The sequence below is a fragment of the Micromys minutus genome (assembly GCF_963924665.1).
Source record: "Micromys minutus genome assembly, chromosome: 6".
In the NCBI taxonomy this organism is placed as follows: Eukaryota; Metazoa; Chordata; class Mammalia; order Rodentia; family Muridae; genus Micromys; species Micromys minutus.
In genome coordinates, this window is record NC_137975.1 from 30,530,474 (window position 1) to 30,556,264 (window position 25,791).

At 36.6% G+C, this 25,791-nt stretch overlaps 1 protein-coding gene across 1 annotated transcript; it reads right to left on the reverse strand.

The window, feature by feature from the left end:
- Positions 1-3,227: 3,227 nt before the first annotated feature.
- Positions 3,228-19,192, reverse strand: LOC308421746 (complement factor H-related protein 2-like; the record flags this gene model as incomplete). Its single annotated transcript, XM_080918160.1, has 5 exons — positions 3,228-3,424; positions 5,905-6,078; positions 12,824-13,000; positions 14,103-14,297; positions 19,120-19,192. 5 exons carry the CDS (start codon positions 19,190-19,192, stop codon positions 3,228-3,230), a joined length of 816 nt encoding a protein of 271 aa, XP_080774286.1.
- Between the last annotated feature and the right edge of the window lie 6,599 nt (positions 19,193-25,791).

The window sequence follows — 25,791 nt, forward strand, 5'->3', positions numbered from 1 at the left end:
GTCTACTCTTAATTTGTAGGCTTTCTCTTCAGCTCATTGTTTCTTTAACAGTGTAAAAGCTTTTAGGATTTACAAGTCCTACTTTTCAAGAGTTGGCCTTAATGTTTGTTCAAATGGACTTCTATTCAGAAAGTCTCTTTATAGCTTAGTTCTTCTGCATGTGAACATTTAATTTTCTTACCTTTGTTTAAGATGCTTTTCCCCCCACAAGGATGTGTTTATTTTGTAACTTTCTTAAATATTAGTTGGTCTAAGTTAATTGTATTTTTTATTGTATTTTTGTTTTTTTTCATTAGTCTATGTGTCTGGTTTTGTGCCTAAAACAATCTTTTTATTTCTTAGATTCTGTAACATATCCTAAGATCTCAAATCATAATTCCTCCAGCATTGTTGGTTTTGCTCAAGAACATTGAGTATTTAGATTCTTTTGTGAAATCTAGGAGAGTTTTTGTTTTTTATTTCTCTAAAAACTTGGCACTGAGATTTTGAATGAAACGTCCTTGAGTGTATAAATGGCCACTCTCAATGTGATAATTCTACCCACATTTTCAGTCCCTATGTAAATACTAGAAAGAAAATTCAAACTGAAGAAGTGTTGCAGTAAATATTAAAATGGATTGGCTTATCTCTTTATTGGCCCCAATGGTCTTACTCTGCGGATGCTGCTTTTAGCATGGAGCCAAGCACATGGAGTCTGTCACTCAGCCCTTCACCTGCCTCCTCCACTGGATTTCCTTCACAGGTGGTTCACTCTGCTTGCCCTGCTGCTTCAGTCCCGGGTGGTGGTTACTGCTCTTACATCTTCTTTCCTCCACCGCCCATCACAAACATCACTTTGAAGCTGAGTAACTTTTCAAACAGGTTATATAAGATTATAAATGATATAAGAATCTCAATTCACAAACCCTCTACACAAGAAGATTACATCTAATGGACAATGATACAAACTGCCCTTCCATAAAGACCTATAGAATCCCTTTAAATATTTATATTTACCTATGTCTGATTACAGCCACCAGGATCTAAGTCTGTTTTCCCTGACTCCATCTTGATTTTTGTTTCTTTTTCCCTCTTTCTCTTCCATTTTACTTTTCTCTGCCTACCTCCACTGTCAGATCACATATTGACTTAACATAAATCTACAAAGAAGGATCACTACATGTAAGCAAAGAGAGGATATAAATAATTTTATTTCAGCAAAAACAAGGAAAGCACCAACCCCCCCCCACACATACACACACACACACACACACCACCACCACCAATATGAAAATAGCAGGAAAAAGTTATCACTGGTTATTCATCTCTCTCACCACCAATGGACTAAATTATTCAATAAAAAGACAGAAGCTTACAAAGATTGGATGTGAAAAAAGGATTCTTCATTCTGCTTCATACAAGAAACAACTCTCAGCTATCAAAGATAAACATTAACTCAACCTTAGAATTCTTTTAGTTTTATCATTTTTTTCTGACTGATGTATCAACTTTTCTATCATATTTTCTATGCTTGAGATTCACTTTTCTATCTGTTGGATTCTGCTGGTGATGTGTCTGTATGTCATTCCTGTTTTATTTTCTAGGTTTTCTCTCTCCATGATTGCATTGGTTTGTCTTTTCATTATTGCTTCAATCTCCATTTTCTGGTTTTGAACAGTTTTGCCTATTTCTTTCACATATTTTACTGCATTTTTCTGAATTTATTTAAAGGATTGTTAATTTCTTCTTGAAGACCTCAATCTAACTTCATAAGATTAGATTTAAGTTTACTTTCTTGTGATTCGGGAATGATAGGCTATTCAGTATTTGCTGTTGTGTGATTCCTGAGTTCTGTTGCTGCCACATTGCCCTGGCTGTTGTTGATTGTGTTCTTACACTGGCCTGTCATCATCTTGTTCCTAGATTTGGCATGCCTTTTAGTCCCTGATAAGGTAAGGTATCTGGGTTTATAGGTAGAACTCACCACCAAAAGAAGTAAAATGTTTAGTGGGCCTATTTTGAGTCTGAATAAATCACATTCCTCACTTAGGAGTACTACTATGGTGAATATACCTTGTGACTGCTAGCTTTCTGTCAAGTTTAAAATAAGAGAAATCTCTCCCAAAGGTCCAGGCTGATATGACAACTGATCTACTACTTCGACCATATGATCCAGAAGACTCAATGGAACATGAGGTGTCAATGGCAGATAAGAATGCTCTTTGGAGCCTGTCACAGGCCCCAATAGCTGAATTACAGAATAGACCATTTGGATTTTGAAGCAAATCTCTTCCATTAGCTGCAAACAAATGATTTTGCATTTAAAAGACAGCTCTTGACTTGCTATTGGGCATTAGTTATCATGTGACCTAAGAAGCCCACAAGGTGATAAGTGTTAGCAGACGAATAAATTAGGATGTACACAACAACAGTATACTGTCAAATGTAAGTGATACATTATTGGGTCTAAGCATCTCCTGAAGCCTGCACCAAGTAAATTACATGAAGTTGGCCAAATGATATTTACTCATGTTAAAATAATGTCAGCTGAAAAATGTGTACTTAGAGTCTCATGGTGTGTTTCTTATGATTGATTGACTGAAAAAAAGAAGGCTAGGGCCTAGTTTACTTTTGATTCTGCATGTTATACATGCATGACCCAGAAGTACACAGTTGCAGTGTTACAAAACTGTCTAGTAATGCTGAAAGTCATGTGTTAGGAGATATTTTCACAGAGGGCAATACTTCAAAGATTACACATGATCAATTTGAACTCTTTTAGATTTTTTTTAATAATACAAAGGTAGCATAGAGTGATTAATTATATACATTTATGATATTATGTATGATAGCTTTGGTTGACATGTATTTGGGAAATAATACTAATTTGAAGATGGATTCAACATGTCTTCCACTCACTATAAATCAGAACTTTACATCAAAAGATATTCAGGAAAATCTGAAAAGCTCCGAATAAAAACAGACATTGAAGTACTTATATTTATTTTCTTGCTTATTTTGTCCTTGGACATATTATATTTTGGAATAGGAGTTTCAAATGCACTGCTTTTGCATCTGGCAACAGTCTCTAAGTTTACAAATTAATCACCAATAACAAAAACGTTTATACTAATTAGAAGAAGTAAGATAAACAATATTTCAAATGTAATTTTAAACTGTACTAGTAATATACATGCCCATCTAAGCAAAGTTCACTCATAATATTTATGAATAATTGCACTCTAATTTTATTCACAAGTGGGATAATTGATGTGACCATCAATACAAATTGGACGCAATGAAGGAGATTCTCTGCGTTTCTTATATCCATGTTTACACATGAATTCAGCATTCTCCCCTGAATGGATATAAATCTTTGTATTTTCTCTCCATCTCAGAACTATGTTATGTTTTTCCATAGTATCTTCTTGTATTACACATGCACCTGAAAGACATGTTATCAAAGTTCATTAAATAATACATAAACATGCAGAAATTACCCTCTTTCTATAGACAAATTTCATTTTTCCTGAAAATTAACTGTAAGGGCAATTTCATTATCAGTAACTTCAAAAATTCATTCAGCTATGAATTTATCAACAGAAATGAAAACTTCAGTCATAAATATTAGTTAACTGGTAAAAGAATCATAAAAGACAAAAATGTAAAACTTGTTTATTAATGCATTGTAAGAATTAATCTTAATATATTAATGTCCATATCTTCTATGATTACTAGTAGCATCTATGTGCCCACAGTAAAATACAAGAACATTTTTCATACTTATAGGTGTAAAAATCAAAAATTTTTATGAAAGTACAATAGAATGAGGAGGCAAGTAGAGCTAGAACATAAAGAAAAACTCTGGAAATATCACAATACCTTATCATCATACACCAAGAGTTCCACAGTAACCACACTATAAACACTACAATGAATGAGAAAAGTGTTTGAAAATTGACCTATGCATCTACATGTAACTTATATTAATAGACTTTCCAAAAACTTATGTTAGAGAACTGATATCATATCCAATAAATGACATAATGATAATTGATAACCACAGGGAGATGATTAAAATGTGATATCTGTCATCTTTGACAAAGTCAACTGAAAGTTGATCAAAGATATCGACATAAGCACAAACCACTATAAGTACAATGAAACACAACAGGGAAATATTTCACTGGCTTTGGATACTGTGTGTTCAGATGGGACTCCAAAACATAAGGAAAAAGCAAATGTTGACCTATGGATTTTATCACAATGTGGTACTGTGTATATCACAGAGCAGAAGCCATACAATTAAGAAATTGTCAGCCAGGTGAATGGCAGTAAATGATGTCGTGTTTCCAGGTGTTTGCATACCTTTTATAGGGGTGTCCTATGTCCAAAAAAAAAAAAAAAAAAAAAAAAAACACAAGGAAGTGAAAATACCATATCTGGCTTTGTTTTGTTTTTACTTGATTTGATTTGATTGCTTTGGGTCTGGTTGGTCTGTTGCAAGTTACAACACCATTTTCAATAAATTGAATGTAATAATGCTTTGTACTATATCTGTCTTTTAAGTTATAGTTAAATAATTGAAAATGATTTCAGTTGATAACCTCTAACAGAACTGTCATTAGTCTGTGGAATAGCAAACTTTAATAGAAAAATAATCCAATCAAGACTGGATAAAAGCATAGATACTTCTTTTTTTATAAAAGCACCTAAATATTATTAGCTGCCATTTCATATCCAGTGCCATAGTAAGATACCATCTTAGTCAGTTAAAATAAAATCCAGAAAAAGGAGCCCGTAAAATTACAAATGCTCATGAGTATGTGGTTAAATTTCAAAAACCATTGTTGAGACTATGTGTTTGAGAAGTTACTATAGATAACAACTGAGAAAGATTTTTACATATAGTGTTCCCATATGCTTTTTTTGGTATGTACCCAAAGAAAATGAAATTAAATTACTCAAACTGCATGTATATATTTACTGTAAACTGCTACATGAATTTAGGTAAGATGAAAACACTGTCTGAACTAATAGTAATTGGTGAATTTATAAAGACAGCATGGTATATAAAAGTGTAAAATAATCAGACATTAAAGATATTTATTGTTTTAGTTAGAAAAGGGCATTGGCAGACAGCAAGTGAATTAAACCAAACACAGGATGGCAACTACTTTGTATTCTTTCTCACACAGAGAAAAGAAAGACTATAATTTTTCTAGAATGCATGACTATTATTAATAGATGTTAGTAGTCTTATACTAGGGAAGGAGATGTCGTATGGATTTACTAACAGCAAGATGTATACAGATGTGGTGATTTGAAAATGAATGGCATTCATAGACTCAGAATATTGATTTCTCATTGGAGAATGGTGATATTTGAGAAGGATTAGATGCTATGGCCTTGTTGAAGTTGGTGTAGCCTTGCAAGAAGAAATATGTCTATCTCTTGCTGCTCCCTGCAGAGCCAAATGTTGAATACTCAGCTACTTCGCCACCATCAAGTTTGCCTCTGTGCCACCATGCTCACAAACATGATTATAGTTGATTATATCCCTGAACTTGTAAGCATTTCCCAACAAATGCTTTCTTTTAAAAAAGTTGCCATGGTCATAGTGCCTCTTCCCAGTGATAGAACACTGACTGAGACAACAGGTATAAAATATCATGCTGGTACCCAGTTTTGTGGCCATTAATTTATTTTAGCCAAACTTAATTATAAATAATAACATGCACAATTTTTTTGATTGGTGGTTTTTATAAAAAGGATCTAAAATTCTTATGTTTTTTCATATGCTGATGTTTGACATTGAAGCACAAACAAAACAGGACATGTATTTTGGGAATATTCTATTCTAACAGAAAAATATTCATAATATGAAACAGAATCTCCTATAATCTATGGCAATAAGGTACTTACGTAAACAGGTTGGTGGCTCAGACCAATTTCCTTTTATACATGTTATTGTCTTCTCTCCCTTAAGTATATAATAGTTCTGGCACTTATATTCAACTGATGAAAATGGTTCATATTCTTGTAATGACAAAGAGGTGATGTCTCCATTGTCAATAGGTGGAGGAGGCCCACATTTCTCTGTGGAGTCGAAGGAGACAACATTTGAACGTTTGAGAATCTAGTCAAATTACAGGCTCAAACAGAACCAAAAAGAGAACATTATCAAACAGGTATAAAGGGGCTAGAGAAAGGACTGAAGGAGCTGAAAGGATATGCACTCCCATGGAAAGAACAACATTATCAACCAACCAAACACTTGAGAGCTCCCAGGAACTAAACACCAACCAGTAAGTACACATGGAGAAACCCACGGCTCCAGTTGCATATGTAGCAGAGGATTGCATTGTCTGGTATCAATTGGGAGGAGAGGTCTTTGGTCCAGTGATGACTAGCTTTCTTAGTTAAGGAGAATGCCAAGGCACTGAGGTGGGAGTGTGTGGATGGGAGTGGGAGCATATTCATGGAAGCAAGGGAGGGGAGATTGGAAAGGAGTTGTGAAAAGGGGATAACATTTGAAATGTAAATATATAGAATATCCAATAAAAATGATTTTAAAAAAGAGTAAGAAAATTAAAATTCAGGATATATAATAGATGATCATCATATTCATAAAATTTGGTTTGTGTTTCAAGTGAGGCCTAGCATTTAAGAATAGTGATAAAAAACTAATCATAGGAGGCAGAGAATGGGAGCAACATAAAAGGAGAAGGGAAGAGGGGAGAAAAGAAGAGGAGAAGGATAAGACATGGGGAGAGATAGGAAAGAATACTAGAGTGCCATGAAAATGAATAAAAATATGCAGCAGTGTTTTTAGGTGACTGGAGAATCTCTAGAAAGTCCCAGACAACAAGGATATGAGAGGCCTTCAGGATAAAATGGAATAAACTTAGCCAAAATATCCAACAGTGAGGAGATGGAACCTTAAGATACCACTGCTAGGTAAATATGGCCCACAATTCAAGGACAGGATCGCCTACTCATCTTAAAAATGTTTGACCTAAAATTTTTCTGTTTAAAAGAAATGCAGGGATAAAAATTGAGCACAGTCTGAAGGAAAGCCCATCCAGTGACCCTCCCAATTTGGGGGTCCATTCCATTCACAGGCACTAAACCTTGACACTATTGCTGATACTAAATACTGCCAAGTTGTATTTCCAGAGAGAAGCCTAGCCTGCCTGTCCCTTAGAGGCACTACCAGCAGCTAATTAAAACAGATGAAGATACTTTCAGCCAACCATTGGAATGAGGTCTGAGATCTCTATGGAAGAGATAAGCAAAGGATTGAAGGAAATTGTGACCTCACAGGAAGAACAACAATATCAGCTAATCAGGACATCTCAGAGCTCTCAGAGACTAAGCTAACAACAAAAGAGTATATATGGACCACATAATGTGTCACAAACAAGCCTCAATTGATATAAAAAGATTGAAATAATTCCTTGCATCCTATCAGATCACCACAGCTTAAGGCTGGTTTTCAATAACACCAAAACCAACAGAAAATTTACATATCCATGGAAACTGAACAATTCCTTATTCAATGATAACTTGGTTAGAGAATAAATTAAGAAAGAAATTAAAGCCTTTCTGTAATTCAATGAAAATAATGATACAGCGTACCCAAACTTATGGGACAAAATAAAAGCAGTGCCAAGGGGAAAATTCACAGAACTAACTGTCCTGGTTTTAAAAAAAGGTAGAGATTTTACACTACAACTTAACAGAAAACCAGAGAGCTGTAAACAAAAAGAAGCTAACACATCCAAGCAGAATAGAAGGTAGAAGATAGTCAAATTCAGGGCCGAAGTCACACAAATACCAAAAAGAAACAAAAACAGCAATACTAAGTATCAACAAAACCAAAAGCAGGTTTTTGTTTGGGGGGGGGGGGGGCAAAATCAACAAGATAAATCCTTAGTCAAACTAACTAGAGAGAACAGAGACAGTATCCAAATTGCCAAAATCAGATAGAAACATGGAAAAAGAACAACAGAAACTGAGAAAATACAAAATCTCATCTGATCCTACTACAAAAGCCTATACTCAACAAAACTGGAAAAATCTAGAAGAAACAGTATTTTCTAGACAAACAACATGGACCAGAGTTAAATCAAGAGCTGGTAAACAATCTAAACAGACCGTTATGGGTTTCATGCAGAATTCTACCTGACCTTGAAAGAAGAGCTAATACCAACACCCTTCAAACTATTCCATAAAATAGAAAGAGAAGGAGCACTAAATTTATTCTATTAGGCCATAATTACTCTGATACCTCAACCACACAAGACCCATAGAAAAATAAAACTTCAGAACAATGGAGCTAATGAATATTGACACAAAATTACTCAATAAATTTCTAGGAAACTGAATCCAAAACCACACCAAAACCATCATTCAGTATGATCAAGTAGGCTTCCTCCCATGAATGCAATGTCAGTTCAATAAGAAAATCCATTATCATAATCCACTATATAAACAAACTAAATGCAATATACAACAAACCCTCAGGCGATATCAAATTAAATGAAAAGCATTATCATTAAAATAGGGGATAAGACTAGTATTCCCACTCTCACTACATCTATTGAATATATTATTTGAAGTGCTAGCTAGGGAAATAAGAAACAAAAGAAGATCAAGGTGATATAAATTGGCAAAGGAGAATTCAATAAATATCTGTTTGCAGATGATATGATAGTATACTTAAAAATACCCCCCAAAATACCAGAGAAATTTACAAATGATAAACCACTTCAGCAAAGTGTCTCTATATAAAATTAACTCAAATAAATCAGTAGCTGTCTTTTATACAAATGATAAATGGGCTGAAAAAATAGATAGGGAAACAACATTCTTCACACTACTCACAGATATTATAAAATAATTTGGGGTAACTTCAACAAAGCAAGAAAGAACTCTGTATGAAAAAATTCAGGTCACTCAAGAGAGAAATCAAAGCAGACCTCAGAAAATGGAGAGATCTCCCATGTTCATAGATTGACAGGATTAACATAGAAAAAATGACCATTCTACTAAAAGCAATCTTCATATTCAATGAAGTTCGTATCAAAATTTCAACTCATTTTTTTTCACAGAAAATATAGAGCAATTCTCAATTTCATTTGGAACAATAAAAAACCCCCCATGATTGTAGAAACTATTTTCAACAAAAAGAGAACTTCTGGGGGAAATCACCATTCCTAGCCTCAAGCTCTACTACAGAACAATAGTGATAAAAACTGCATGGTATTAGTACAGTGACAGACTGATCAGTGAAATAGAACAGAAGACTTAGAAATAAAACCACTCACTTATGGACACTTGATCTTTGTTAAAGAAGCTAAAAATATACATTGTGGAAAAAGAAAGCATCTTCAAAAAATGTTGCTGGTCTAACTGGTAGTCTTCATGTAGGTGAATTAAAATAGTTTCATATTTGTCACCTTGCACAAAGCTCAACTCCATGTGGGATCTAAACATACAACCAGATACACTGAATTTAGTATCAAAATTGGGATAGAGCCTTTTGCTCATTGGCATAGGGAGCAATTTCCTAAACACAATTCTAATGGTTCGGGTGCTAAGATCAAGAATTGATAAATGCAACAAATCAAACCTACCACAGCTTCCAAGGACTAAAACACTAACCAATGTGTTCACATGGACAGTCCCATGGCTCCAGGTGCATATGCAGCAGAGGATAGCATTCTCTGCGTTAATGGGAAGAGAAGCCTTTGGTCCAATGAAGGATTGTTTTCCCAATGTAGGAGAATGTCAAGGCACTGAGGTGGGAGAGGATGGTTAGGAGAGAGAGCACCTTTATGGAGGTAATGGGAAAGGGGAGGGGATGGGATTGGGGGGGGGGAGGAGAATAACATCAAAAATGTAAATACAGAGAATATCAAATAAAAAATTTCTTTAAAAATTGATAAATGGAACTTTATCATGAAACTGAAAAGCTCCTATATGGCAAAGGATATAATCAATAGGAAAAATGAGCAACTTACAAATTAGGAAAAAAGTTACTAACCTCACATTTCAATAGAGGGCTAATATCCAAAATATATATTGAAGAAGCTAATCCACAAGAAACCAAGACCCCAATCCAAAAAATGGGATATAGAACTCAACAACAACAACAAAAAAGGTCAGGAGAGGAATCTTGAGTAGCCAAGAAGCACTTAAAGAAATGCTCAAAGTCCTTACTCATCAGAAAAATCAAATCAAAGCAACCCTGTCATTCTACCTTACACCAATCAGAATGGCTAAGGTCAAAACCTCAGGTGACAGCCTATATTACTGAGGATGTGGAGAAAGAGGAACACTCCCCCATTGCTTGTGAGATTGCAAACTAGCTCAACCATTCTGGAAATCAATCGGGAGGTTCCTCTGAAAAATGAAAAGAGATATACTTGAAGACCCAGCTCTACCACTCTGGGCATATATCCAAAAGATTCTCCAATATGCCATAGGAGCACATCTTCCAGTATGTTCATAGTGGCATTATTTGTAATAGCCTGAAGTTGGAAACAACCCAAATGTCCCACAACATAAGAATGAATAAAGAAAGTTTGCTTCATTTTCACATTGGAATACTATTCAGGTATTAAGAACAAGGGTAGTGTGAGTTCGCAAGGAAATTCATGGAACTAGAAAATATCATCCTGGGTGAGGTAACTTAACCCAAAAGAACATGCATGGTATGTACTCACTAATATGTAGATATTTGGGGGAAAATGTGCAGAATACCCAGGAAAAATTCCTTAGACCTCAAGAAGATTAACCAGCTAAAGGGCCCAAGTGAGGATACCTCAGTCTCACATGGCAGGGAGAAGAAAACAATCATGTTAGGGAGGTGGAGACAGATACCTGTGTGGGAGCTGGAAAGGGGACCATGATCAGGTATTGGTGGCATGAGTAAATAGGACTGAATTCTTGGGGCCAGCAGAAAAATGGGAATTGACAATGTTGGATGATAAAAGTTGGGGGAAAGGGGGCTATTGAAAGTACCAGAGATCTGGAAGTGGGCAGCTCTCAGGTCCCAAAGGTAGTGAACTTACATGAGATATCCTACAATAGAAAGAGATTACTTGTCAACGTCCAGTAGAAAGACAGGGCATCAAGTGGAGGTATGAGATTGTCATCAGAAAGTTAAAAAAAAAAATCTCTGACTTAGAATTTTTCCTGTCTAAAAAACTGCAGGGAACAGATCTAAATACCAAAGACAGACACAGATGGTATCTCAGAGTAAAATGATAGAAAAGGTTTTCCAAGAAAATGGTCCCAAGAAACAAGCTGGAGTTGCTTAATATCTAATAAAATAGACTTTCAACCAAAAGTTATAAAGTATGATGGTAAAGACCCTTTATACTCATCAAAGGGAAAAGCCACAAAGAGAAAAATGGCTGAGAAGCTTCTAAATAAATGCTTAATATTGCTAGTCACCAGGGTAATGCAAATCAAATCGACCCCAAGATTCCACCTCATACCAGTCAAAATGGCTACGATCAAAAACTCACAGTACAGGAGATGCTGTCAAGGATTTAGAGAAAGAGGAACACTCCTCCATTGTTAGTGGGATTTCAAACTGGTACAACCATTCTGGAAATCATTCTGGCAGTTCCTCAGAAAATAGGACACAGTACTATCTGAGGATCCAGCTATACCACTCCTGGGCATATACACAAAAGATGCTAAAAGATATAAGTAGGACACAGGTTCTACAATGTTTATAGCAGCCTGATTTATAATAGCCAGAAGCTGGAAAGAACCCAGATGTCATTAAACTGAGGAACGGATACAAAAATTGTGGTACATTTATGCAATGGAGTACTAGTGAACTATTAAAAACAATGACTCCATAAAATTTCTAGGCAAATGTATGGAACTAGAAGCTATCGTCTCGAGTGAGGTAACACAGTCACAAAAGAACACTCATGGTATGCTCTCACTAGTAAGTAGATACTAGCCCAAAATGCTTGGAATACCCATGAAACAATTCAGACCTTAATGAAGCTCAAAAGGAAGGAAGGAAGGCCAGAAGGTGGATGCCTCAGTCCTTTATAGAAGGGAGAACAAAACATTCACAGAAGAAATAAAGGGAGAAATGGAGAAGCAGGGATTGAATAAAGATTATTCAGAGACTGCCTTACCTGCAGATTAATCCCAAATGAAGCCACTATATTCGGGCATTATTTTGATGGCAAGAAGTGCTTAATAGCAGGAGCCTGATATGGATGACTCCTCAAACTCTCTGATGGAGTCAATCTGATACAAATGAGGATGCTTGCAGGGAACCATTGGACTGAGCATGGAGACTGAGCAATGGAGGGGCTAGAGAAAGGATTGAAGGAGTTGAAAGAATTTACAACCTCATGGGAAGAACAACATTATCAACCAACCAAAGCTTCCACAGCTCTCAGAGACTAAAACATCAACCAGTGAATACATATGGAGAGATCCATGGCTCCTTTTCCATATGTAGCAGAGGACAGCACTCTCTGGTATTAATGGGAGGAAAGACCTTTGTCCAGTGAAGGCTAGTTTTCCCAGTGTAGGGGAATACCATGGTGTTTAGGTGGTAGAGGAGGGTTTGGAGAGTGCGTTTGTGAGAGGCAGCACCTCATGAGGACAAGGAGATGGGGAGGGAGATTAAAATGGTGGAAAAGCACATAACATTTGAAATGCAAATACATAGAGTATCCAATAAAAAGGAAAAAAATAAAGTCAATAAAAAGACCTTTATTTCATCCAAAATAGTAAAGATCATTGTAAGTTTTGAAGATCACTGAAGGATGCAAGAGCACAATGTTTCCGTACTTACTGGTGGAAATGCATTTGGGAGGAATCGACCAGCCCTCTTCAGCACATGTGGTGGAGTTCTGATTACTCTGAAGACTGTAGCCTTGATTGCATACAATCTGTACAATATCACCTTGTACGTGGGTTTTACCTGAAGATGTAGAATGTCCATTTTCCACAAAAGGAAAGAAGCATAGCCCTAAGAGAGAGAAAAAGGTATAATTCCCAATATGAGGAATGTTAATAGAAAGTTAGATTGTATATTAGAATATGGTTATGGAATGAAACAAGGCAAACAAGCTATACAAAGGAAGACCCCAAAGCTTGGAAATTTCAGCTGATTCAGATAGGCAGTTTCCCCCAGGGATTCCATGTCTCCACATCACAAGCACTAAGACTGTAAATGGCCACTGTGCATTTTATGTGTATTCTGTATGTCTGAATTCTGGCATTCCTATTTATAGGCAAATTGATCTTGTCTATTGAACTACCTATCTATTCATGGTGCTTTTGAAATATGCTTTGAATGAAATATTTTCACTGATAAAATTCTCTGCATAAATTAGTTATGATATACTTTTTAGTCTTTCTTCAATAAATAATGACTCTTGCAATCTGATTTTTCATTGATCTATATTGTTTCCTTTAATTTTTTACATAAATCCTAAATTGTGGGGCTTGCATACATTTGATTAAGGGTCCATATATTATAGATAAGAAATCTGGGCTGGAGAGATGGCTCAGTGTTTAGGAGCACTGAGTGCTTCTCCAGAGGTTCTGAGTTCAATTCCCAGTAACCACATGGTGGCTCACAACCATCTGTAAGGAGATCTGATGCTCTCTTCTAGTATGTCTGAAGAGCTACAGTGTACTGTATATAAATAAATAAATCTAAAAAATATTAAAAATAACAAATCTAAGGATGAAATAAGTTTTTGAAAATAGAATAGTAAAATGTCTGGCTATGCAATATTTAAGAGAATAGGTAATTCAAAAGCAGTGGATTACTAAGTAATTTTCTTCCATTAAAAGAAGGCCATATTGCTAATAAGCACCTGTTTGACAAGAGCTGTTAGTAGTCACATATATTCACAATCAGCTTTCAATTCATACTTTTCTAGATTACCTGTCGACAGTATGTTCTCTGTTGGATTTTTCTGAGAAAAAAGAATAGTTCATAAAAGAAATCTTGTATCTACTTCTTGGCCCAACTCTGTGATTTTCCAGACCCCACTTTTCCTTCTTACAGATTTTTCTCTCTCATGGACTTAGTGTTTATCTAAGGGTGGTTGTTTACTCACTGAGACACTTTGGGGTTGGTGACCATCCTTCTTCTGTGCAAGTTATGGGAGTCCAGAAGGAGTTTGAAGGAGATGTAAAACTATATTCACAGGAGTAATATAAAGTCTTCCCACCAACAACAGGTAAAAATGGCTCATATTTTTTTTCATCATATAGTTTTCCATGGCTTATTTTTGGAAAATCACAAATGCTCCCTTAAAAAACATAAAGCACGGATAAAGTATTAATCATTAGTAACAAATCATTAATTACATTTTCTATTTTTATTTGATGATTTTGCCCCCTGCTTGTGGGTTAAATGAATACAGTTTAAGTGCCTTCTGCTGTACCATTTGACTAGTAAAGAGTGGAAATCTAGCCTCTTATAAGTATAATAATGCCACAGTGATATCCACTATAATTTATAGTTAGTACATGCTCCTGAGTATGTCAATATTTGAGGATGGTCTTATTAATAAATATAATGTTTATGTTTTGGATTGTAAAGTTTTTGACATTCCTTACTAACGTAGCTTACAGGGCTTTTTAAAAACGTGACATACGATGCTAGCAAGGTCACTTGACTGCAGAGTAAGCAATGGCTAGATGAGAGGGCAGTGCTCAGACATCAACACCCCTCCTCTCTTTTCCTTTTCATTGACATCATCACCACAATATCTACGAGGTATCTGTGGTGCATATTTTAATAGAATAGTAAACATGTTCACTATTTAGTTTAGTATGACTCGAGCAGGTCAGGAAGCAGGAACTGATGCAGAGGTCATGGAGGGATGTTGCTTATAGGCTTGCTTGAGTTTCAGTCCTGACTTCCTTTGATGATGAACAGCATTATAGAAGTTTAAGCTGAATAAACGCTTTCCCCTCCAACTTGTTTCTTGGTCATGATGTTTTGTTCAGGAATGAAAACCCTAAGATAAATTGGTATCAGGACTTGGATATTTCTGTGACAACCTGACCATGTTTCGGGGAGGATTGTGGAAGGAATTTGGAACTTTGAGCTAGAAGAACCATTGGAATATTAAGAGCTTAATATTCTGTAGGAGCTTGGAAGATAATGTTAACAGTGCAGAAGATGGAGGCCTGGCTTGTGAACTTTTAGAGGGAATATTACAGACTCTTTTCAGGACTGTTGCTGTTTTGATTGTATAGATTTTGTGGTTTTGGTATAGGGGGCTGAAGAATCTTCTGTGATTAAAAAGATACCAGAACTACTAAATTGAAAGCTTTACATTACTGGGACTATTGATAGTGGTCTGTTGAAACTTAGAAATTAGTGGTGATTAAGAAGAGACCAGCATCAGTGAGGTGAAATCTTCTGGAAAGTGTTTTCTGATAGTATAAAGAGGTTCCAGAAATAGTCAAGGTTGTGCCTCTTGCAGTACCTGCACTTGGTAGTGTGTAAGAGTTACCCAGGTGGTACTGATTTTTAAGCAGTCATTAAGAGCAGCTGAGTCTCGGCAATGTGAGAGGCCATGTTGAAGTTGAAGGTGCAGCCTCCATTGCAATTAATGCCCCAAGACTAAAGGGGTCATGCTAAAGAAGTTGGGGCTTGGCACCATGAAGAGAGCCTATGAGAGGATATTAGTGATGCCTAGTTGCAGTTGAAGACATTGGTGTTTTGAAGATGACAATATCATGAAGTGACCACCAAGAACAGCAGCAGCAGTGGAGAACAGACCTGGAGCATAAAAGACAAGGTGTGTGCTACAAAGGGTACATGTGGAGAAGTGGTCCAAGCCCTTGAAGGATCCCAGAAGTTTGTGAGCCCTTGGAGGAGCCTGAAAGTTCATGAGTGGATCCCAAACATTGGATGGTTAGAGTTTGACGTTGCTTTTGATTGTGACTGTGCCCTGATAGTTTTTCCTCTTGAAGAAAATATTTTAGTGTAGCCCACAATTAAGAGATTTTGAATTGAAAACAGACTATAAATTTTAAATGAGATTGGATATTTTAAAGGGATTGATTTTAATATGTAAGATTTTATAAAGACTGTGAGACTCTTAAGGTTAGTTAGACCTTGAGGATGAATAGGAAAGTAAAGATTGAGGCTTAATAGTGATATTTTTGTGTATCAAGTTGACAAAGGGTCAATTGTACTGGCTGGTTTTGTGTCAACCTGACACAAGCTGGAGTTATCACACAGAAAGGAGCCTCAGTTGAGGAAATCCAGCTGTAAGAATTTTCTAAACTAGTAATTAAGTGCAGAGGGCCAAGCCTATTGTGGGTGGTGCCATCACTGGGCTGCTAGACCTGGGTTCTATAAGAAAGTGAGCTGAGAAAGCCAGGGGAAGCAATCCAGTAAGCAACATCCCTCCATGGCTTCTGTATCAGCTCCTAATTACTGAACTGCTTGAGTTCCAGGCCTGACTTCCTTTGGTGACAAACAGCAAAGTGAACAGTATAAGCTGAATAAACCCTTCCCTCCCCAACTTGCTTCTTGTTCATCATGTTTTGTGCAGGAATAGAAACCCTGACTAAGACATCAAAATAACCCAAAGAAATAAAAATTGGTGAGGAAAACTTTTTTTGGTCAGCCATGTTTAGTTCCAATATGCAGAGTAATGTCCCATTGCATGAGAATTTCAAGTAGCCAGAGACTGCCTCATTTGGGGATTCATCCTGGAGTAAGGGAATAAACCACCAAACCCAGTCTTTAATGCCGATGCTACAAAGTGCTTGGTGACAGGAGCCTGATATGAATGTCTGCTGAGAGGCTTTACCAGAGCTTTACTGATACAGATGAGGATGCTTGCAGCTAATCATTGGACTGAGCATGGGGTCCCCAATGGAGGAACTAGATAAAGAACTGAGGGAGAAGAAGGGGTTTGCAACCACATAGGAAGAACAGCAATTTCAACCAATCAAACCTCCAGAGCTCTCAGAGACTAAAATACCAAACAGTGAGTACACATGGATAGACCCTGGCTCTATCAGCTTAAGTAGCAGAGGATGACATTGTCTGGCATCAGTAGGAGGAGAAGACCTCGGTGCTGTGAAGGCTCATTTTCCCTGTGTAAGAGAAGGCCAGGGCAGTAAGGAGGGAAAGAGTTGTTGGGTGGGGGAACATTTTCATAGAAGTGGCAGGAGAGGACATGGAAAAGGGGGAACTGGGGATAATATTTGAAATGTAAATACATAAAATATCCATGAAAAAAGCAAAAATAACATAAAAACAGCATTTCAAATTGACTTTCTGATATCCCACAGAAACAGAGTATGCATGTCTAAGGCAGCCAGCTTGAGGACTTCATCCACATTCCCAGGAAGGGCGGAGAACACAACTGAAAGATTACCCATGGTAAAGTTATCTTTGAAGGAAAAGCAACTGGACACTTCAGCTTACTGTTTCAACTCAGTTTTGGCTACATAATGTGGGAACTGATTTGATCATGTGACTTCTATGCAGAGTTATTTGTTCTATTGCTAAATGTGTCATCCAAAACCACTCTCAGAGGGCAAGTCCACATGGCTACTGTAAATTAACAGCCCTAGAAGATTAAAGCAGGATATCTTATTGCCAGAAATAATGTTTTGCTCCCTCCCTTTCTGATTATCTGTCTGGTCTGTCTGTCTGCCTCTCTCTCTCTCTCTCTCTCTCTCTCTCTCTCTCTCTCTCTCTGTGTGTGTGTGTGTGTGTATGTGTGTATCTGTCTGTTTGTGTCTCTGTCTGTATCTATCTGACTACCTCTCTGTCTGTTGGGGGATCTCTCATATCTATTCATGAACTAAGTTGCTACTTATTCTCTTATTATGTCTAACCTTATTCTTAGTAAACAGGTCAAAATTATAAACTTGACCACTGTAAATCATTTTTTCAGATTGTACAGAATATCGGACACTCAGTATTTATAAATGAAATTTTGTGAACATAGGTATATTTAAAAATATATATGTATACACACACACACACATATATATATGTATATACCATTTAGAAACACCTACAAAAGAGGCCATGGTTTGGAGAGTAAGTAGGTATATATATATATATATATATATATATATATATATATATATATATGTATATATATATATATATGTATATATATATATATAATAGTTTGTAGAGACAAATGAGAAGAATTAAATTATAATACATTATAAACTAAAAAATTAAGTTAAAACAAGAAAATAAACATTTTCTTTCATTTAGCAGATTAAAAATTTTCTCTCATTCTGTGACCATTTTTCCCTGATTACCTCTTATAGTGAGATGTGGTAAACTCAATTAGTTAAATCTATGAAATAATGTTGTAAAATTTGTTATGGTAGATTTTAAAACGAAAATGATCTTGTTTCTACTTTTTTCACTTATGTGAGAACTGAAAAACTCTCCAAATAACCCTTAACTATATGTGAAGATTAGGGAAAAAAACTAAAAACATCAAAATATACTTTTTTCTGAAACTAGATTCAAGAACAGTGACTAAATTCCAGAACTGCACCCCTTATTGAAAGAATTCTTTGATTCCATGGATGTGAAGTGAAAAACAACACAATTCCTCATTATCAGAAGACATTTCCAGTTGGTAAAAGATAAATTTGGTTGAAGTAGAAAAAGTTACTCATATTAATGACTATGAAGTTAAAATGCGTGTAGTCTGTGAAAAGGAAATCAACCCCACGCAGATTTAGGAATGTTTAGCATCTGTCTAGATATTTTTTTGTAAGTGATTCTATTTTTAGGTTGAAATTCATTTTGAAAATTCATCTTATTACATTTATTATTTATTCATTTTAAAGGATATTATTTTGTTCTATTTAATTTGCATTTTGATATGATGACACTTTAAAGTTTAGATAACACAAGAAAGAAACCCCCTTTATCCAATTTCTCCTTTAAACAGTTTATCAGCAACTATTTCCATGAGTAGACTGTTTTTTACACTTGAGAATATTTCTTATTTTTCACTAAAACATTTTAGTTTATTTTCCATTTTGATTTTAATTAAAAATTAACTAAATTAAAAATATCTTCATATACAAAACAGGTTTTTTTCACATGTTTCTGCTTACCTTCACTTTTGGCAATAGGGAACGATGAGATTATGAGGAAGTTGGCTAAGAACAGCAGGTGAAGGAACTTCATCTTATCAAGCCTAGAGCACCCCAGCCTTTGTGTTGCTCTGGGAACCCTGTCTTTAACTGTTCTGTGCATGACTTTCTGCTTCAGTGAATTAATGGTAACTAGTTTGGTAAATTCAAAGTTCACAAGGGAGGAGCAAAACAAATAAACAATGTCCAATGGGCATTTTACACTAACATTCAACACTCACATTTACCATTTACTTAGCAAGATAAGAGGAACTGAAGTTCATTTTCAGTAGAAACATGTTGATTTGCACTGAAGACTCCTACTTCCAAATCTTCACATGTGAGTCTACATCCTGAAGTAATGACAGAATGCAGGAAAGTAAAGACAGACCATTGCCAGAGTAGTAGATTGGGTATATGGAAAAGTGATAGCAAGTTTTCTATCAGCTCTTGAACATTCAGAATGAACTCTAATTTGCGTAACTCTATGTAATCATATATAATACACATAACTATCTTTACATACATTGTTATCATACATGTATTGTGTTATCATAGTATTAAATAAAAGTTTCTACTCTAGGCTGTCAATGCTCCCTCTAAGAACCAAAGACCATCAGATAAATAAGGTAATAGAGACATCTGAGTTTTTTTCCATCTGGATTAGCAGAATTATACCCTACTTCTCAACAGAGACTATGAAAGCTAGAAAATCCTGGACAGGTATCATACAGACCCCAAGTGAACACAAATCTCAGCCCAGGTTACTATACCCAGCAAAACTCTCAATCACCATAGATGGAGAGACAAAGACATTCCAGGACAAAACTAAAATTACAAAATATAGTACCACAAATCAAGCCCTACAAAGAATAAGAGATAAAAAACCCAACACAAGGAGAGAAAATACACCCTAGAAAAAAAACAAGAAAATAACTAAGCCAGAAAGAAATTAGGGAAAAGATACCTTTCACAAAACTCACAAACAATGTGAAATACCTTGGTGTGACTCTAACTAAGCAAGTGAAGGACCTGTATGACATGAATTTCAAATCTCTAAACCACCAACTAAAGAGCACACATGGACAGACCTATGGCTGCAGGCTCCTATGTAGCAGAGGATGATGTTGTTGGCATCAGTGGGAAGTGGCCTTTGGTCCTGTGAAGGCTCCATGCTCCTTGGGTAAGGGAATGTCAGGGCAGGGAGGTGGGAGGGAGTAGAAGGATGGGTGGGAAACACCCTCATTGAAGAAGGGGAGGAGCATAGGGGCTTCCTCTAGGGGAAACCGGAAAAGAGGATACTATTTAAAATGTAAATAAATAAAATATACAGTCGAAATAAAAGAAAGAAAAGACAGCCTTCCCACAAAGGATGCTGGGTAAACTAGGTATCCGCAAGCAGAAGCATGAAACAGTATCTCCATCTATCAACCTGAATGTAAATTAGTTCCACATGAGTCAAAGACACTTACATAAGGACTAAAACTTTAAAAATGACTGGAGCGGCAGCGACTTCAGGGCGCAGAATAGAACAGAGCCCGGCCCATCTGCCACCCGGACCAGCAGCTCCTAAAGGTCGAAAAACTGGTGAGTAAGAGATCTAGGCAGCTAGGGAGCAGAGAGATCTCTGCGGAGTGATCACAGAAAGCCCACACCCTGCCCTGCCCTGCCTGATCCAGGGACCAGGAACACAACTTTGGAACTTCTGTTCCCACCCAGCGACTCTGAGGCACAAAGCAGAGCTCAGCCCATCTGCCACCTAAACCAGTCGAGATCCAGGGACACAGACCAGATACAAGGGAAAGGTGAGAACATATCACTGACAACAAAATAGCAAGAGGAAAGCAAAAGAGTATATACCAAGGAAACCAAGACAACCTGGCAGTTCCAGAACCCAGCTCTCCCATAACAGCAAACATTGGAATGTCAAACACTCCAGAAAAAAAAGGCGGACCTGAAATAATACCTCAAGATGCTGATAGAGATACTTAAACAAGAATGGAAGGAAAGGCAAAAAGATTCAGAAGCTTTTAAAGAGGAAGCAAGAAAAACACTCAAAGAACTCAAAGAACTAGTGGAAAACACAACCAAAGAGATGAAGGAATGGAAGACGGAATTTAAAAGAGAAATTGACACAATAAAGAAAACACTAAAAGAGAAAACCCTAGAGGTAGAACACCTAAAAAAGAAATCAGGAGTCACAGAAGCAAGCATTTCCAATAGATTACAAGAGATGGAAGAGAGAATCTCGGGGGTGGAAGACAACATTGTAAACATAGAAAAAACAGCCAGAGAAGATGCAAAAAACAAAAAGCTCCTAATCCAAAATGTCCAGAAAATCTAAGACACAATGAGAAGGCCGAACCTAAGGATAATAGGAATAGAAGAGGGAGAAGAGTATCAACTAAGAGGCACAGTAAATATCTTCAACAAAATCGTAGAAGAAAACTTCTCTACATTCAAGAACGAGATGGCCACGAGCATAAAAGAAGCCTTCAGAACTCCAAATAGGTTAGACCAGAAAAGAAATACCTCCCGACACATAATAGTCAAAACACCAAGTGCCCAAGCAAAGAAAGAATACTAAAAGCAGTAAGGGAAAAAGGTCAGGTAACACATAAAGGCAGGCCAATCAGACTCACACCCTATTTCTCAACAGAGACTATGAAAGCTAGAAGAGCCTGGACAGATATTATGCAGACCCTAAGAGAGCACAAGTGCCAGCCCAAGCTACTATACCCAGCAAAACTATCAATCACCATTGATGGAGAGATGATGATATTTCAAGACAAATCAAAATTTACACAATATCTGACCACAAACCCAGCACTACAAGAAATTATAGGTGGAAAACCCAATACAATGAGGGAAAATACAGCCTAGTAAAAACAAGAAAACTCCTAAACAAGAAAACCAAAAGAAGAAAAAGACACAGACACAACTCAAACCCAAAAAAGCAATAATAGCAGGAAACAAAAACAACTATTCCTTGATATCTGTTAACATAAATGGACTCAACTCCCTAATAAAGAGAAATAGGCTATCAGACTGGATACATAAACCAAATCCAGCCTTTTGCTGCATACAGGAAACTCATCTCAGAGACAAACACAGACACTATCTCAGAGTAAAAGGGTGGGAAAATAACTTCCAAGCAAACAGCCCCAAGAAGCAAGCTGGAGTGGCTATTCTAATATCGAATAAAGTAAATTTCCAACCAAAAGTTATTAAAAAAGATAAGGAAGGACACTTTTTACTCATTACTGGGGAAATTGGTCAGGAGGAACTCTCAATCCTTAACATACATGCTCCACATAGAAAAGCACCCACATTCATAAAAGAAACTCTACTAAAGCTCAAAAAATACATTTCACCCCACACAATAATAGTGGTAGAGTTTAATAACCCACTCTCACCAATGGACAGATCATGGAAACAGAAACTGAACAAGGACATTGCAAAACGAGCAGAGACTTTGAACCAACTGGAATGAATAGATATATACAGAACATATCATCCTAAAGTAAAAGAATACACCTTCTTCTCAGCACCCCATGGCACATTCTCGAAAATTGACCACATAATTGGACACAGAATGAGCCTCAATCGATATAAGAATATTGAAATACTCCCATGCATCCTCTTAGATCACCATGGTCTACAGCTGGTCTTTAACAACAACAAAGACAACAGAAAGCCCACATACACATGGAAACTAAACAACGCTCTATTAAAGGATAACAGGGTCCAAGAAGAAATAAAGAAAGAAATTATAGATTTTCTAGAATTCAAAGAAAACGAAAACACAACATACCCAAACCTATGGGATGCAATGAAAGCAGTACTGAGAGGAAAACTCATAGCCCTAAGTGCTTCCAAAAAGAAACTGGAGAAAGCTTACATCAGCAACCTGACAGCACAGCTAAAAGCCCTAGAACAAAAGGAAGCAGATATACCCAAGAAGAGTAGACGGCAAGAAATAATCAAAATTAGGGCAGAAATAGACCAAATAGAAACAAAAAGAACCATTGAAAAAATCAACAAAACCAAGATTTGGTTACTTGAGAAAATCAACAAGATTGATAAACCCCTAGTCAGACTAGCTAGAGTATCCAAATTAACAAAATCAGAAAGGAAAGTGGCGACATAACAACTGAAACTGAGGAAATTCAAGAAACCATCAGATCCTACTACAAAAACTTATACTCCACAAAATTGGAAAATCTGGAGGAAATGGACGAATTCCTAGACAGATACAAGATCCTAAAATTAAACCAGGACCAAGTAAACCATCTAAATAACCCTATAATACCTAAAGATATAGAAGAAGTCATCAAAAGCCTCCCAACCAAAAAAGGCCCAGGTCCAGACAGGTTCAGTGCAGAATTTTATCAGACATTTATCGCAGATATAACACCAATACTCTCCAAATTATTCCAAAAGATAGAATCAGATGGAATACTACCTAACTCATTTTTTGAGGCCACAATAACTCTCATACCTAAACCACACAAAGACCCTACAAGGAAAGAGAACTTCAGACCAATCTCACTTATGAACATTGACGAAAAAATACTCAACAAAATCCTTGCAAACCGAATCCAAGAACACATCAAAATGATCATTCATCATGACCAAGTAGGCTTCATCACTGGGATGCAGGGTTGGTTTAATATAAGGAAATCCATCAATGTAATCCACCGTATAAACAAAGTCAAAGAAGAAAATCACATGGTCATCTCACTAGATGCTGAGAAAGCATTTGACAAAATTCAACACCACTTTATGTTAAAAGTCCTGGAAAAAACAAGAGTCCAAGTTCCATACTTAAACATAATAAAAGCAATATACAGCAAGCCAACAGCCAACATCAAACTTAATGGTGGGAAACTTGAAGCAATCCCACTAAAATCAGGGACTCGACAAGGCTGCCCACTCTCCCCCTACCTATTCAACATAGTACTGGAAGTCCTGGTGGGAGCAATTAGACAGCAAAAGGAGATCAAGGGGATACAAATCGGAAAGGAAGAGATAAAAACATCACTCTTTGCCAATGACATGATAGTGTACTTAAGTGACCCCAAAAACTCCACCAGAGAACTTCTATAGCTGATAAACAAGTTCAGCAAAGTGGCCGGATACAAAGTCAACTAAAACAAATCAGTAGCCATCCTATACTCAAAGGACAAACATGTGGAGAAAGAAATTAGGGAAAAGGTACCCTTCACAATCGTCACAAAAACTATGAAATCCCTTGGTGTGACTCTAACTAAGCAAGTGAAGGACCTGTACGACAAGAACTTCAAACCTCTAAAGAAGGAAATTGAGGAGGATCTCAGAAAATGGAAAGATCTCCCATGCTCATGAATTGGAAAGATCAACATTTAAAAAATGGCCATCCTTCCAAAAGCAATCTTCAGGATCAACCCAATCCCCATCAAAATTCCAACACAGTTTTCATGGAATTGGAAAGATCAATGTGCAATTTCATATGGAATAACAAAAGACCTAGAATAGCAAAATCCATCCTCAACAACAAGAAAACATCTGCGGGTATCACAATCCCTGAGCTCAAGCTATAATACAAGGCAATTGTGCTGAAAACTGCATGGTACTGGTACAGAAATAGGCATGTGGATCAATGGAATAGAATAGAAGATCCAGAAATGAGCCCTCACATATATGGTCACTTGATTTTTGACAAAGGAGCAGTAAACATTCAATGGAAAAAGGACATCCTATTCAACAAATGGTGCTGGTCCAACTGCTACTCAGCATGCAAAAGAATGAAAATAGACCCTTTTTTATCTCTTTGTACAAAGCTCCAGTGTAAGTGGATCAAAGATCTCCACATTAAACCATATACACTGAAACTATTAGATGAGAAAGTAGGGAAAAACCTTAGAACACATAGGCACAGGAGAAAATTTTCTGAACAAAACACCAATGGCTCAAGCTCTAAGGTCAAAGATTAACAAATGGGACTTAATGAGACTGCAAAGTTTCTGTAAGGCTAAGGACATTGTCAAAAAAACAAAATGGCAACCAACAGAATGGGATAAGATCTTTACCAACTCCACATCAGATAGAGGCCTAATATCCAAGGTATACAAAGAACTCAAAAAGCTGGACACCAGAGAATCAAATAACCCTATTAAAAATGAGGTACAAAGCTAAATGAAAAGTTCTTAGTTGAGGAATATCGAATGGTTGAGAAATATCTGAGGAAGTGCTCTACATCCTTAGCCATCAGGGAAATGCAAATCAAAACAACCCTGAGATTCCACCTCACACCAGTCAGATTGGCCAAGATCCAAATCTCAGATTACAACAGATGCTGGCGAGGTTGCGGAGAAAGAGGAACACTTCTCCACTCTTGGTGGGGTTGCAAACTAATACAACCTCTCTGAAAATCAGTCTGGTGATACCTCAGAAAATTGAACATAGTACTACCTGAAGACCCAGCTATTCCACTTCTGGGCATATACCCCAGTGACACCTTAGTACACAACAAAGATATATGCACCACAATGTTCATAGTGGCTCTATTTATAATAGCCAGAAGCTGGAAAGAACCCAGATGTCCTTCAGAAGATGAATGGATACAAAAATTGTGGTACATATACACAATGGAACACTACTCAGCCACCAGAA